Genomic DNA, 15293 nt, shown 5'->3' with positions numbered 1-15293 from the left:
GATGAGAGAGAGATAGAGAAACGAGGTGAGAAGGGAAATAGATTAAAGGAGCAGAAGATATATGGATGTGAAAGGAGAAAAGAGGGCAGAGAGGAAATGAGAATGCAGAGAACAGTTGGATTCTGGGAGTAAATGAATGTGAGGAAATGGTGGAAGCTTGTTCTTTTTACCTTAATTGGAGAGACTGGCATTTGGTATATTTTTAGAAAGAGGATAAAGCCAAAAAACATGAAATAAGTCAAACTGCAGAGCTTTCACTTCTTTCAACCTGTTTCACCTCAACATGAGCTCGACCTCGAACAGAAATATGTTCACGTCAGGCGGCGCTGAGAAGAGACTCGGAGCGGGCTGATAAAACTGACTGATGAGTGCACATAACTTGGACTGAAGCCTCGCTCACAGTCTCTGGGATCGCTCAGTGTTTGTGTCCATCACCTCCAATCAGCAGACACCAGTTTACTAAGCATACTACAAGTTCTGAGGCTGATAACCTTCCTGCAGGCCGCCACGCTGACGTTCATTTCAACATTAAGACACGTGTGCTTCTCCATCACCTGGAGACATGTTGAATCACGTCATCGTTGTTGTAGAAATTGTACACAAAGCTCTCCACAGCCGTGCATCCTGACAGCCAAGTGGGAAAAGTGAAAAGTTTAATTCACTTGTCAGAAATTCAAACCTTGGAAAAACAGCAGATAAGTGAAAACGAGTGGCGTTAAAGGACGTGGGTGAGAAGAATGCCGAGTGCTCAAATATGTTGCATATAAAACTTGAGCTGTACAACTGGAGAGTGGAAGGAAGCGTCTGCAGTGATGTTCTGTAGTAATATTACACTATGTGACGTGAGCGGATCTAAATATTTGAGATGTTGTAGAGTTTACTCTACGTTTCTCTCAGAAAATATGAAGCTATTGTTTTTTTATGTTTTTTTATAGTCATAGTCAGTTGCTCATTTGTTAACGGCAAGCGAGAGGAATTCATAATACATCCTGAATATGTACAACTGATAGATAATCATGAATGATTCATATCCTTCATCAGCACTTACGTGCATGTTTTCTCTGGATATCTTGTGTTCACGTGACTCTGCACATGATCAAGCGTCTGTGTAAATTTCTCTTCATGGTGTGTGACAGAAGGCCACAGGTGTCCAGCACACCTCTCTGACAGCACACTGAGCAGCTGTGATGTTGTGTGTTGAATGTCACTTCATGTGAGTGTGATTCTGGCTGTGTAGTTGTGAGGCTGTAAAGAAATTCCTTTACTATAGCTTCTCTGTCACAGGCCTCGTAGATCACTGCAGTATTTGGCTCTTCAGACGAGACTTTTGCGACAGCCCTGTGGGTGATGTCCACAATCTGTCCATTCATCAAACTAATCCACCTGAGATTTCATTGTAATCCCGCTCATTCGTCCCAGACCGCAAACGGGACGCCAAATCACGTCTGTGTGGCTGCTCCCTTCAGACTGAGCGATGGGCTCCGGAGTGGTGAGGAGACGGCAGGACGCAGGCAGACGGAGCTGCTGCATCACAGATGTGTGTTGTCACCGTGCCTGTGACCGCTCACTGCAAGACGGAAGACAGAAGAGACGTGAGCGCCGTCTGCTGCTGTCAGAGTGATGTAAGGATGACGAAAAGAGAGGGAGGACGAAGGCTAAACCGAGGTGGAGAGGGTGAACAAGGAGAGAAGAAACAGAGGACCGAGACAAAACACAGGAATACGAACGCTAATAAAATCAGGACACTTATTAATTTTTCATCCCGAGGCCACCACTAACAGCACAACTCTGAAAACAAATCAGTTCTTACTGGAAGAACAAATGTACTTCTAGTTTTACAAGGAATTCTGTATTCCAGTCGACGATCAAAGAGAACAAAGATTATGAAGTCAAATGAGAGATAAGATATGAACAATCTGAACGTCAGTCACAAATTCATTATGTGCGTCTGGAAAGTACAGAACTCCAGGAGAGACGAGGCTTTACAGAGTAAACCGATGTGTGTTCAAGGGCACGAGTCATCTGCAGTCATCGTCCATTTAAAGGTACATTACGCAGGATTTCAGAGGCTGACTGACAGGTGATTGTTCAGTCTGTCAGCTCTGTAGTGATCAGTCTCTGAGGACATGAATAATATTCTCATTAACTGTATTTCACATCCAGAAATGTCCCAGACATACAACACCAGCCCTTTACAGACAGAAAAGGCGGCACATTTGCTCCAAGGTAACGGTGGCAGTGTGCCGGCCTGTCTGTAAAATGGAGGTGTAACATTCCTCCTTTTCCAAAAGCCTCTGAGGTAGATGTGAACACGTGACGTGACGTGAAGCTGGAAGTTGGGCAGTGAACAGAATGAATAAGAGCTTTACACCCCATTGGAGTTTAGAACCAGGTTCTTATCGGGGGGCTTTTAATTTTAAAGTTGCGACTGTTAGCAGCTTGCTGCTACAACAACAAGCTAACACAACCAAACAGCTACAGAGACCGAGGAGACGCTGCATCTCCTGGATCTCTGCAGCTGTCCGGTTGTTCATCTTGACGTCTGCAGATGAAGTGATGGACTGACTGATGTGATCAGCTGTTTCATGGTTTTAAAACTCCCCGGCTGTGGGTCGCACAACAGTGCAGGACATCGACACCTCATGCAGAGGCCGGCAGGCCCCCAGTTTACCACCTTCTGTCTAAATCTGCGGACCACAGAAAGGACGGCCACACTGGCAGCTTGCTGCCTTGTATAAAAACGGCTACTGACTGCAGTGTGAGAGTGTGACTCCACACACACTCTGATGGGTCATGAGTGATGATAAAGGGGATTACTGAGTCGGAGTCTGTTGTTTTTTAGGATAATCCTGCGTGGCACACCTGTGAGTGATTGACCTTTCACTGGATCTTCAGTAGGCTTCATGGTAAACAGAGTTCCTGGACAGAACGGAGGGCTGTACGCTGCGCTCTGCACTCTCTCAACCTGTTTGAGTGCTTTTCTGTGTCTGATCCAGAGGAGCTGTTGTCTCTTTAATGAGCTACACATGCTTCAGGCCTAACCGCTCATAACACATCGGACCTAATGGTCCGCAAAATGCTCCGGGGATGTTTAGCGCCGTATGAAGAGCAGGCAGAGAGACATACTCGCCGGAAGATTTGACAGATATGAAATGTGCTGTTGGCTAATTTATTATTGATGGACTGAGAGTGTGTTATTACGGTGAGGGTGCTTTCAATCACAACACTCGTCACGAATGCTTTAAGAAGTAGTTTGACATTTGGGGATATGCACTTATTAACCTTATTAACACCCATATTCATGTGCTAAATATGAAGCTTCCATCAGCAGCTGAGCAGCTCATCGAATCCCAAGAGAAAGTCCAACACATGATGCAGTTTCTGCTCTTTAAATGAGATATATTATGTAAAGAAGTGAGTTTTAGAGAAAGGTTTCCTTCTGTTTCCAATCTTCTCATCCAATGCTTTGCTAACATGTGAATAAGTGCATCTCCAAATATGTTGAACTACTCCTTTAAGTGTTGAAACTGGCCTCTGTGTGTTCCCTCAGTCCACCACAGCTCACATGCAGCAGGTCAGAGGTGGTGATGGTCTCTGCTGGTTTGACTGGTAGCAACTCGTCCGTCTCACAGAATATTCCACCGTCACACACGTTCACATGCTCCACAGCTGATCGGCTCTGACTGCTGTGAATCTGCTCTCTGGCTGATGATAATGTTTTTTATAGATCTTCTCCTCCTGGAGGCCATTTTGGGATCCATACTTTCCCTCCTCTGTATTCTGTTATTCTTCTGTCTTTTATTGTTTTTCTCGCAGTTCTTTTCAGAGCAGAGCTAAAGCACAGAGTGGTTCGGAGTCTCTTGTTATTGTGATACGATAAGTGCAGGATTGGGATGAAAATGGCTGCAAAATAAAAAAGTAAAGACTGGCAGTTCACCCTGGGGATGAGGCACTAAAAGTGACGATAAAAAGCTTTCTAGAGCTGAAACAGTCTGTTTTGTACCACTGCACATCATATCAGTAGGTTTAAGATGTCACCGCGGGCTCCAGATACTTTCTAAATGATCTTTTTGTTGTTACTGTTGCTTGTTTGTATGAGGATATAGTGCGTTAAGTATCTTCTTTTATTTGCATGCAGGATAATAATCGACTGTACTGAGCTCTGACAGACGTCATCACACCTTCTGCCACTTTCTGTTAATCTGTCATCAGCTGTTAGGACTGAACAATGTCAGATACAAAACAGAATTACTACACTGTAGAGCTGAAACTAATAATCATGTTCATTACTGATTGATCTGCAGGGTGTGTTTTTGATGTGACACACACATAAACACTCAGTTTTAAGGCTGAACGATATCACAGGTCGACACAGTCTCACCTCCAGCTCGTCACATTCAGCTGCCTTCAGCTTCAACTACAAAATGTGTTATACAATATTTAAACATTCAGTATTGTGTGTGCAGAGGAAAGTTCATACAGTGTGATATATTATGACCTTTGAAATGTCGTCACATTGTCAAACAGTCGCTGTTTGCTCGGGTCCTCTGTCAGGAAAAGATCATGACAAGCAAGTGACGCAACTTTATCACGTGACGTGTGTGACGCCTGTTAGCTCATTTACATGCGTTCACTTATTCTACACAAATCAAACTCATCCATCTTGACTCTTGGTCACGAACTCCACAAACTCCAGTCTTCAGATTAAACGTCCTGTGAATGATCTCAGCTCCTGTTGGATTTGGACCTTCTCGCTCTTGAGATCATTCATACCGCGGCAGCAGACGTGATGCCAGATGAACCGACAGCAGCACAGTTTGATGAGCAGGATCACTTTGGAGCGAGGACAGGCTGCACTGACACAAGCAATGTAATATCAAATCAGTTCCACACTGTAAGATATGTCAAGAGGGAATCATCTCGTGACACAGTTCGGGGTCATGATGAAAACCACAACTACAGACGAGCGGTTTCAGCTCTACCCTGCTGAGTGTAAATGAGACGGAGAGCAGGTCATGGGCCTGGAACAAAGAAACTCAACTCTCTCTCTGAGTCTCGATTTCGGGACAGACGACATCTGTTGCAAATATTAACGAAACTAATCATCCATCTTTCGACTATCAATGACAGTATTGCTGCAGTTTTGTATTTTTAACGAGAAATGAGAAATCTTAGGGAGCGATGGAGGGATCCCTGGTCGGAGAGGAGACTCCTCGCTCTAAATTCTTTGCAGATGGAGTTCCAGCTTTATTTGTCATCCTAATGCTAAGTAGCCTACCGTCAGTGCATGTGAGAGCCAAAACAAACACCATCAATCCTGGTCACCTTTCACAGACTTGCTCATGCACGTCTATCTGCTGGGAAGTCTGGCCTCTGGGCCTCTGGGCCTCTGTGTGCTGTGCAGAGCAACCAGCAGGTCGTCTGAACTGTTCAAACTGCAGTGATGGAGCTTCCAACAGGGACGCTGAGAGCCAAAGCAAAGAGACCTGAAGTGAATTTAAATCTCACGAGCGCTCACTCACTGAAGTGAAGGGGAGGACGATCACAACGACATGACTGATGCATGTCAACTGTCTCTGTGGTGTCTCGTCTTCCTCCTTTAGCTCGCACAATGAAACTGCATTCTTTCTCACACACACACACACACAGCCCTCCTGCTGCAGTGTTTTGCATCAGATTAATGGTTGCTGGTGCTGTAATGTTGATTTCGAAGAGCCGTGTGTTTGTTGTTCTCTGACGATTCTGATCTTTTCTCCCTCCACAGATTCACCTGTGAGAGGGAGGCATGAAGGCGTCAGGCTCCCTGTGGATCCTCTGGGTTCTGCTGGTGGTAAGCGCTCCGTCTGTGCTCCGTGTCTCTTGTGGTCCAGCATGTATGCTGTGCACGTGTGTTTTCTCATTACATCTTCATGTAATGCATTTAGAATCTGCTTTGGTCCAGTGATTTTTCTTTTCTCAGCAAAAAAGTCTCATGATTAATTTTCACCCTGCCTTTATTATTCATAATTATGGTTTATAATTAACTCGGCTTGTTCATTAAAACATGAATGACCTGAAAGAGAGTCGATGTGATCCATGACTGCATGTGTCGTCTGACCCCGACTTCTTTTTATGCAGATGATGTGCAATCTAGGATCTGTCTGTCATTTCACCTGTTCAACCTTGGCACGACACATTCAGTTAGATGTAATACCTGTAACACCACGTTGTGTGTTTGGAGTGGGTCTGACTTTGCGTTGTGTTACATTGTGAACATGGACCACACACACACTTCCTGTCATCCCTGCAAGATCATCCGCAGTGCATCTCGTGCATAATGTTAATTGTGGCGGCAGGCGAAAAAGAAAACAGAAAGAAAACATTTTGCATACAAAAAGATGTTGTGAAGCAATAATTCAACAACACAAAATCATTGTTTCTTTAACATGTTACAGGAACAGACAACTGCCATGGTGATCTCAGTGATCATATGTCCATGACCGCCCTCTGCATGAGCGCAGTCCTCTCAATAAAGTCACCAACTGCTCCACATTAGCCAACAAGGCTGTTTCTATAAAACACTCTATAATAATAATAATAATAATAATAATAATAATAATAATAATAATGATAGCTTGCATTAACAAGGAACCCCAGAGAGAAAGAGACTGAACAAACAGCACGACAAGAAAACACAATTCATTCTCAGGAACACACAGAGAAATAAGACCTCGGGCCTCGTGAACAGTTCTGGTGTTTCTGTGCTGTGGATCTCTGCTGAAGAAGTGAGAACACGAGGACGACCTGCGACCTGCAGACCTCAACTGGTCTGGAGGCAAAAAAGTGCAAAATCTAAAATGCAAAAAAACATTTAGAGATAAACGTATTGTCTTCTCAATTCAGTAACAGAATTAATGTATTTGCAATGTACGTTTCTGCAAACGACGGATATGTAGAAACTTGACATTTCTTTATGTTGCAACTTTAGGCACAAAAAACACAAAAAGTGCAACAAACTCATTCATGAATGCCGAGCTTGACTTCATCACCGTCAGCTCCGCCTCCGGATATGAAATTATCTGTTGTTTGCAGAATCTGGGCATTAACACTGACATTAAAGACTGATGAGAAGAGGAAGAAGCTCACAAAAGTGCAACACGTACAAAGAAACACTAACTTTAACACTTAGTGTTGGCCTGTGTGCCCTTCCACATGATCGTTTCCATCTAATCCACCACAAACTCACAGTTACAGTACTTATCTCTTTGGTCCAGTTCATAATTTAGCCCAACAGCATTAATTCTCACCATAATATGCTGCAGTCTCACATATTGAAGCATTTCCTGAATTTGCAGTCAGGAAGGGTGGAGTCATTTTTTGCTCCAGTGTTTTGAGAAATGACATCAATTAGCTTAATGTGGATGCTGCAGCATCCGTCAGCGATGCTAACGATGAGACGAGTCGTGTCGGGGCGACAAGTTGTGCTCCATGATCTGACGTGTGAGAATAGACTGGAATAGATTTGAAGGTGTAAACAGATCAAACATGTCTCCTTAAAAATGACTCCACCCATCGGTTTAATGAGGCGTTCTATGATAAACGAGATCTTCTGCAAGTTGGCTGTAAATTTTGGAAAAAGCACAGGGAGCATATTCATCTTGTTACAGATGGAGCCGCTTCACTTTGAGATGTCTTTCATGATACCAGAAACACTCTGTGGGTCTCCATCCTTCAGCGTCAGAGCGGAGTGGAAGTTTACTGCCTCAGTTTCCTTCTCTGTTCAGCATCAGCTGGACGTGGTGGTCCTGGAGAACGTCTCTGCCAGATGTTTAAGGCCTGATGTATCTGTGCTGCTCTGCTGCATGTTTCCCTTTCTGAGTGCTCATCAAGAAGCTGAATGTATTCTAACAGCTGACGAGATGCCGTGACAGAAGAAGACTTTCCTCCTTGTTCAGCTCATCTGTTGATACTGGTGGTGGCCTGGTGGTCGTATGTATGACGTCATTTACTTCAATGTTTGGAGTGACATCATATGTACGGCTGCTAAACTGCTACATGGGACATCAGCATTTTCACACATCCTCACTGGTTGTTCTGAACTGTTTCACAAGCTTTTATCAGATTGGTGTTTTTTTGCCTAATGAAAATGTCTTTTTCCCTCCATAAAGAGACAGAGGGAGGAGGTTTGCATCTCATTTGTGATAAGTCATGTGTGCTCAGTATTAAAGATCCTGAAATAATTCAGAAGATGCGAGTGCACGCGCCCGGCAGCGTGAGAGGCTTAATTTTTGGCCAAAACATTCAAGAGATAAGTCGAAGCAAAATGGGCTCTTCATCCCTCAGTGAGCAGCGTTATCAACACCAGCACTTCACTCGGCCGGCTCCCTCTGTTTTTAAACCACCTCCACATACAAACAGAGAACATGAACGTCACATCCTCATCAGATCAGCTTTGAAGATGCTTTAAAAAACTTCCTGTGCTTTTTTTCTTTTGTTTGAATTTCTATGTGATGTCAGCGTGGGAGCAATGAGAGCGTGACACAGCTGTGGAATATTACACGTTCAGATTCGTCATTGTCTCAGATTATCGTGCAGCTCCATCTCACTTTAAAGGGAAGCGACTGTAGATACGACGCTATCAGCTCCATATCTGCACTCCATCTTGTGCTCCACGCTGGTTTAAAATATTACCCCCTCCACCTTTGGTGTTGTCTCCACAGCCCAGGGCGGCAGCAGACGCTGAGTCAGTTTCAGAGCCGTCAGTCAGGCCTGGACAGAAGGTGACGGAGGGACAGGCGGAGAGCAGGGGTCAGTACAAATGTGTTGACTGGTCCAACAAAGACCACCAGGAGAACAGAACCGGTGAGACAACATTTCAAGGCTTCTTAAGGCCAAATGGATGATCTGTGAGAGAGTGATGCTGTGAGACAGTGAGTTTGGGTCAGAGCGCTGCTGATGTTCTGGTTTGAGGTAACTGCAGCGAGTTGTGTGAGTGCAGCTGAGCGGAGAGTGCTCTGTCTGAAGGGTTATTACAGCTCCCAAGGCTATGGAGGACTTACATGATGCTGTGTTACACAACACAGCGTCCAGATAAAGACACTGGGAATGTGTGTTAGCAGTGACCCAGTGGTAGCGGTTACACCTCCCCCTCTCTCCCTCCTGCAGGTACGTTCTGTGGACGTGTGTGGGACGGCTGGCTGTGCTGGGACGAGACACCAGCCGGGACGTCTGTAACACAGAACTGTCCGGACCAGCCTGACCTGGGCCCGCCGGGTGAGAGACACTCGTGCTCACTGAATCGAACACGGTGGAAAAAAATTGAGAATGTTTTCTGCAAATTAGTTTTATTCCAGGTCAGCAGGCGGCACATATAACAAGCCGGCTCCTCTGTGGGTGGCTGAAGGAGGTCGAAGGTCATCGGGCTGATCGTCTGAAATGATCTTCAGGAAGCTGCTTTATGTGTTTCTATCTGATCGTCAGGAGGAAATTGGCTCTGAACTCTGGAGTTTGGAGCTTGTATCAACTGCAGATATTTCAGTCATATCACAAGAGTTGTATTTGAATATGAATTTAAAATGCAATGAAAATCCTCATTTTGATTAAGCAGCTATTTCACACATCACTGCCTCTTTCATCAGCAGCGTCCAGTCACATCCATGCAGCTGTGCAGCACGCTCAGTATTCCCCCAGGTCCTGCTCACATTATTGGAACTGTTGATCTGACTGAGATTTAATGTCCATGTGTTTATGAAGCAGGGAGTCTCTCTGCATGTGTCTTTATTACAGCACCGTCTGAACTTCTGTTCTGTGACGGGCTGTCGGGTCATCAGTCCACCACTTCAGTCCTGACTGAAATATCTGAACATCTGCTGTACTGGATGATTTTCATGAGCTTTGGTTCAGATATTAATAATGCACATGGATCCTAATAGCTTCACCATCAGATACAAATTATTGAGAGATCCAGAGAAATATCTGAATATGTACAGGACAGACGTCTGTGTTTCCAGAGACTGAAGCCTGTGACTGTACAACCAGGCCTCATGTTTTTAGTTTTGAGGTTTCACATTGACAACAGAGAAATTCCCCCATCGGGATAAATTATAATTACTTTGACAACACTGTCAAACTTCGACTTGAGTTTTTGACTTCATACGTCCAAAACGTGTTCATCAGTCTCATCTGCTTGATCCCCTCGTAGAGCCTCAGTTAGGAAACACCTGAAACACTGGAATCAATGTAAATGTAACTCAGCTGCCGTATTAACATGTTTCACACTAACATCAGCACGTTTCATTTGGTCACTTGCTGCTATGACTTAAACACCAGATGACAGTCAGGTCCCATGATCCCACGCTGCCTCCCAACAGCACAAACCACGTGTGTGATTGCTGTGACTGAGAGCTACGACAGAGCAGAACTCACACAGCCGTGAGTCTACAGGACAGCTGGTGTAAGAGATTTATAAAGTGGATTCTCTCTTGTATCAGTGAGACTGAATGAAAACAGACATTTATTAATAAGGAAATTGACCATGGAAATTGATTATGTAAGTACACATGATGTTTGGACTGAAGTATAAGCAGTCGCTGCATCACGAGCCGTTCTTACAGGATGAGGAATGCACGGCTCAGAAACGTCTCGTTGAGGAGATCCAGAGTCGAGTTGTGTCTGATTTAGGAGATGCAATATGATGGAGGGAGGGGAGGTGAAGGAGGGGGCAGAGAGAGAGATGAAGGGTATATAAAGAGAGGGAAAAAGAAAAGAGGAGAGGGATTACAAGAAACGACAGAGCAGTCGGAGCCATGGAGATGGATGGGGAGAGAGAATATGAATGAGAGGAGAGAGAGGGTGTTTTTCTAAGAGAGGGCTCATAAACGATCTTCCCAAAATGCCCGTGACGTTAAGAGTCCCCTCATGGCTCCTTATTTGAAAGCCGATGCCGCTGATGTGAGGCTTCGGGGGGAGACATTCAGCTGGAAGTGCTCGTTGAGCAGTTGATGAGCTGTCGGAGGAGACCAGGCGGTCGGGCTGCGCTGCTTGTTGTTGTCAGGAACGATGTGATCTTATCTTAACCCAGTCATGGCTCCAGGTGTACATGTGGTTTTAAGCCCGCGGTTGAGAATTTGCCAGAAAATGACTCAAAAGAGGGAATTTTTCTATTTGACATAATGTTTGATGATGCGTGCCAAGTGGAATAAATCACGGTGGTGCAGTAATGCCAGGACTCAGAGTCCAGTTTATGTGTGCTGCAAAACCCAAAGACAGAGACGAACTGTGTGCAGATCCTGTATAGGAGACAAACACCAGCAGTAATGTGCCTGTCAGTAACATGATACAGGCCATGAAGCTCAGAAATGATCACTGATGGGCTTTTTTGTTCGTTTACAGAAAAAGTGACCAAATATTGTGACGAATTGGGCCACTGGGTCCAGACTGGCTCCACTTGTCAACGGGCTTTGAAGAACAAATCAGAGGTATTAGTCTGTTGGCTGAAAGGAAGCCAGCCTCAGCTGGTGTGTACGTTCATTTAGACGTTTAACTTTTCCTTTTTTTTTTGTTCTCAGAAGGAAATCCTCCTGTTTTTACGGGACGCTGCAGCAGAGCTCACAGCAGAGCCTGCAGAGAGAGGAGGCGCGATGGAAATCATCCTGGAGAATGAAAAGAAGTGCTCAGAGAAGATGAAGCAAGATCCTCCTCACAATAAATCAGGTACTGCCACTGTCTAAAGGAACACGCCGTGCATCTCTGGAGTCTCCATGTGAACAGACTCATGAACGTTTCTGTGTGTGTGCTGGTGTGGCAGGTCTGTTCTGCAGTCGTAGCTGGGACGGCTGGCTGTGTTGGGACGACACTCCAGCAGGAAGCTACGCCTCCCAGAACTGCCCTGATTACTTCACTGACTTTGACCCCTCAGGTGAGCAGCGACACTCTGCTTCTCGTGATGAATTCACCTCTAATCGACTGTTGGCGGTTTCTGAAAATCTGGTTGTTCTTTCAGAAAAGGCGACTAAGTACTGTGGAGAAGATGGTCGCTGGTTTCACCATCCAGAGGCCGACAGGATTTGGACCAACTACACACTCTGTGCCAGCGGCCATGAGAAGAGGCTGAGGGTAACGATCTGTCCGTCACTGCTGAACCTGCAGGGTCAGGACATAAATCAGATCATATTATATCAGTAACAGTACAGGTACTCTCACACACACAGATCAACACTGCACTTATTGATCCGCTGTAAAGGAACAAATTAGATTCAGGACACAAACGTGCACAGACAGAACTGACAGTATAGTTACCTTGATAACTTCCGGCAGCACACAGATCTGAGGCAGCTGGTGGAGTCGCTGCTCCCAGTTTAACCTCAGACTAAGTCCTCATCGTAGTACGAGCACGCCTCTCTGTTCGGTCCGCCTCCATCCATCTGCCAACAAGCCCTCCGAGTTAAACAACACATGAAGTTGTTGGCTGTTGTCTCCCATGAATCATTTACTCTGGTACCAGACTGGCTGAGTGACATCATCCAGCAGCTCTCTGAGGAGATGGTCACTTTTTAATCTTTCGGCAAAAACTTGTTTTGTTATTTTGTGCTCAGTTATTTATCACCGTTGTGGGATTAACGTCATACAAACTCTCAGTGTTGAACCTGAAGCATTCTGAGCGGTTGTTTTTGTGTGATGTTGGTTTGAACAGTCTGAACTGTCACGTCAGCTGTGGTCGGTTGTTGTTTGAGCAGAAAGACGGTTTTTAACCTCTAATGTTTCATGCAGCCCCCTCTCACCAGTAGTGTGTCTGTTTTCTTCACAGAAAATGAAAATGCTGGAGAATGAATACAAGTGCCTCCTGAAAATAAATCGAGATCCACCTTTTAACAAATCAGGTACTGACCCGTCTCACTGTGTAACGCTGGTTACCTGCTCTCATATACTGTCTCACACCTGGAAACACACTGATGGTGGCTGTGCTGGTGTGGCAGGTCTGTTCTGCAGTCGTAGCTGGGACGGCTGGCTGTGTTGGGACGACACTCCAGCAGGAAGCTACGCCTCCCAGAACTGCCCTGATTACTTTTCCAACTTCGACCCGACAGGTGAGCAGTGAGAGTTCTGCTGTGACTTCTGATAACCTCTGTGATCTCCTGTGTGTCGTGGTCACATAAGATATTCAGTGAAACTGAAGTAAGAGGACATTAAATACATGATCGTGGACACTTGATTGATTGATCAGGATCTAAAACTGTTGGATCGCTCACCTTTAGTCAGAGTTTATTTAAATAGTTTGGAGGAAGTGTGACACACGTTATTGTCGTTCTCAGAAAAGGCGACTAAGTACTGTGGAGACGATGGCCAGTGGTTTCGCCACCCGGAGAGCAGCAGGACTTGGACCAATTACACACTGTGTGCTGTCAGCAAGGAGAAGTGGAAGGTAAGTCATGTGTTGAAGCTTTTCATCAACGATCAGCATGTTCTCAGTTTGATTTTCCTCTAAGCTCAACACATGTGGCCTCTTGCACAGATACAAAATGATGCATGTGGTCTTCACAAAACACAGGAACATCTTTAGTATCACACAGCAGCGTACGTTTCACAAGGGGAAGCCTCTCATGGAGATGTGGAAGATGTCTGCAGTGAGACTGAGATCTAGTACTGTACATCGTAACATCGCAACTGTGTGTGTGTCTGTTTGAAGGCAGCCGCCCAGTTCTCAGGGGACACTGAGGTGGACGAGGCCACAGTCGGTCCGGTGATCAACCCCGAGGAGCAGGAGATCGGGAACAAGAAGATCCTCGACAACCAGTACAAATGCTTTGAGAAGATGAATCGAGATGCCCCGTACAACAAATCAGGTAGTGAGAGTATCTACGGCGGCTCGTGGTGTCTCTGTGTTCGCACTTCCTCCTCTGTGGATGTTAAATTCTCTCCGCTGCTTTGTCGGCGTCGCAGGGCTGCACTGCAGTCGGAACTGGGACGGCTGGCTGTGCTGGGAGGACACTCCGGCCGGGACGTACACCTCTCAGAACTGCCCAAATTATTTCCCTGACTTCGACCCCACAGGTGAGCAGTGAGACGCCACCGTGTGGCTCCTTTTTTAAAGCTCTGCTCTGTTTTGCAAGAAATATGAGTTGCTGTATTTATTACATAATTGTTGCTTTCAGAAAAGGCAACTAAGTACTGTGGGGAGGACGGGCAGTGGTTCCGCCACCCAGACACCAACAGGACTTGGTCCAACTACACACTCTGCAATGAAAACACGAATGCAAAGCTGAAGGTAATGAAACCTTAGATAGAGTGGCCTGCTATCATAGACCTCAGCACAGCCTTCTCTGTCTGCTACGTGCAGCCTGTGGTATCTGTTGAAGCTGGAAACATGTGGCGCTGATGTGTCTGCTCATAAATAATTGCTCCACACACTAAAATTATTTCCAAGACACATGACTCTGCTACACTGAGCTCCACGGATGGATTCATGGATGGAAAGTAACATGTCAGCACATGTTACATGTGTTGACATGTTACTTTTGGGTGGAGGAGTCTCCATGACACGACATTCAACCAATCACGTTCCACCTTTCAGCTGTGATGCAGACAGAGTATTGAATGACTGGTGGCGTTGTTTCTCTCTTCGACAGTGATTGGTCGATTATATGAAACTACCCGGTGCCAAGTTTCGTTCCACGCCAAAAATCCTGCGCACCACCAACGTTTGCCCTCCAAACCATGAGTTCCATTTTTACTGCAGACGATTAATCACCCTCTACTTTACTGAGAACACGTTTGCCAATTTTATTTTATTTTTCTTTTATCGACCGGCAAATATCTAAGGAAATCCAGAATAAAACAGAAAACCCACTGGAGCCTGCTCCCCCATCTGGAGGGCAACGTGCAGCCGAACCTTTTACAGACAGCTGCGAGCTGGAATGTCGTCCTGACGACCCAGAAGAATTCACTCCTCATGCTGTCCAAATATATGATGTCACAGATTGATTATCTGTTTACTGCACTAGTTCAGCGAGCAGCTTCAGACATGTACAACACGTATTTCTACCGTATATCTTCACTTGACTTGTAATTGTTGCTGTTATTTGTTATCTGTTGCTGATTTGACTCGGACGTGTTGTCTTGTGTTGCTGCAGTCAGCGTACATCCTCTTCTACATGGCCATAGTGGGTCATGCTTTATCCATCGCCTCCCTGCTCATCTCTCTGGCCATCTTCTTCTACTTCAGGTAATGGATTCAACCTTGTCAGCTTCTGCCTGTCAAATAGCATTTAAATGATGTGGTTTGAAAATGAACATTATAACATGGTGCCTGATAGACT

The 15293-nt window shown here is 45.3% G+C and overlaps 1 protein-coding gene across 3 annotated transcripts in view; it reads left to right on the top strand.

Moving 5' to 3' along the window:
- calcr (calcitonin receptor) overlaps nucleotides 1–15293 on the top strand; it is a 56696-nt gene that overhangs the window by 24118 nt on the left and 17285 nt on the right. For 2 of the 3 annotated variants that reach the window (XM_037094084.1, XM_037094083.1), the window contains exons 2-15: nucleotides 5765–5830; nucleotides 8700–8841; nucleotides 9145–9252; nucleotides 11371–11456; nucleotides 11547–11691; nucleotides 11786–11896; nucleotides 11981–12093; nucleotides 12785–12857; nucleotides 12954–13064; nucleotides 13290–13399; nucleotides 13664–13820; nucleotides 13918–14028; nucleotides 14130–14242; nucleotides 15108–15199. In XM_037094084.1, coding sequence (XP_036949979.1) covers nucleotides 5786–5830; nucleotides 8700–8841; nucleotides 9145–9252; nucleotides 11371–11456; nucleotides 11547–11691; nucleotides 11786–11896; nucleotides 11981–12093; nucleotides 12785–12857; nucleotides 12954–13064; nucleotides 13290–13399; nucleotides 13664–13820; nucleotides 13918–14028; nucleotides 14130–14242; nucleotides 15108–15199 — 1517 coding nt within the window. In that variant the 5' untranslated portion in view covers nucleotides 5765–5785. The remainder of the gene's footprint in view (nucleotides 1–5764; nucleotides 5831–8699; nucleotides 8842–9144; nucleotides 9253–11370; nucleotides 11457–11546; nucleotides 11692–11785; nucleotides 11897–11980; nucleotides 12094–12784; nucleotides 12858–12953; nucleotides 13065–13289; nucleotides 13400–13663; nucleotides 13821–13917; nucleotides 14029–14129; nucleotides 14243–15107; nucleotides 15200–15293) is intronic. The other variant, XM_037094085.1, reaches the window with a different exon arrangement.

The sequence above is a fragment of the Acanthopagrus latus genome, chromosome 3, assembly GCF_904848185.1.
Source record: "Acanthopagrus latus isolate v.2019 chromosome 3, fAcaLat1.1, whole genome shotgun sequence".
Lineage (NCBI taxonomy): Eukaryota > Metazoa > Chordata > Actinopteri > Spariformes > Sparidae > Acanthopagrus > Acanthopagrus latus.
The sequence above is the reverse complement of the archived record's forward strand: the minus strand, read 5'-3'. Positions and strand labels throughout refer to the sequence as shown.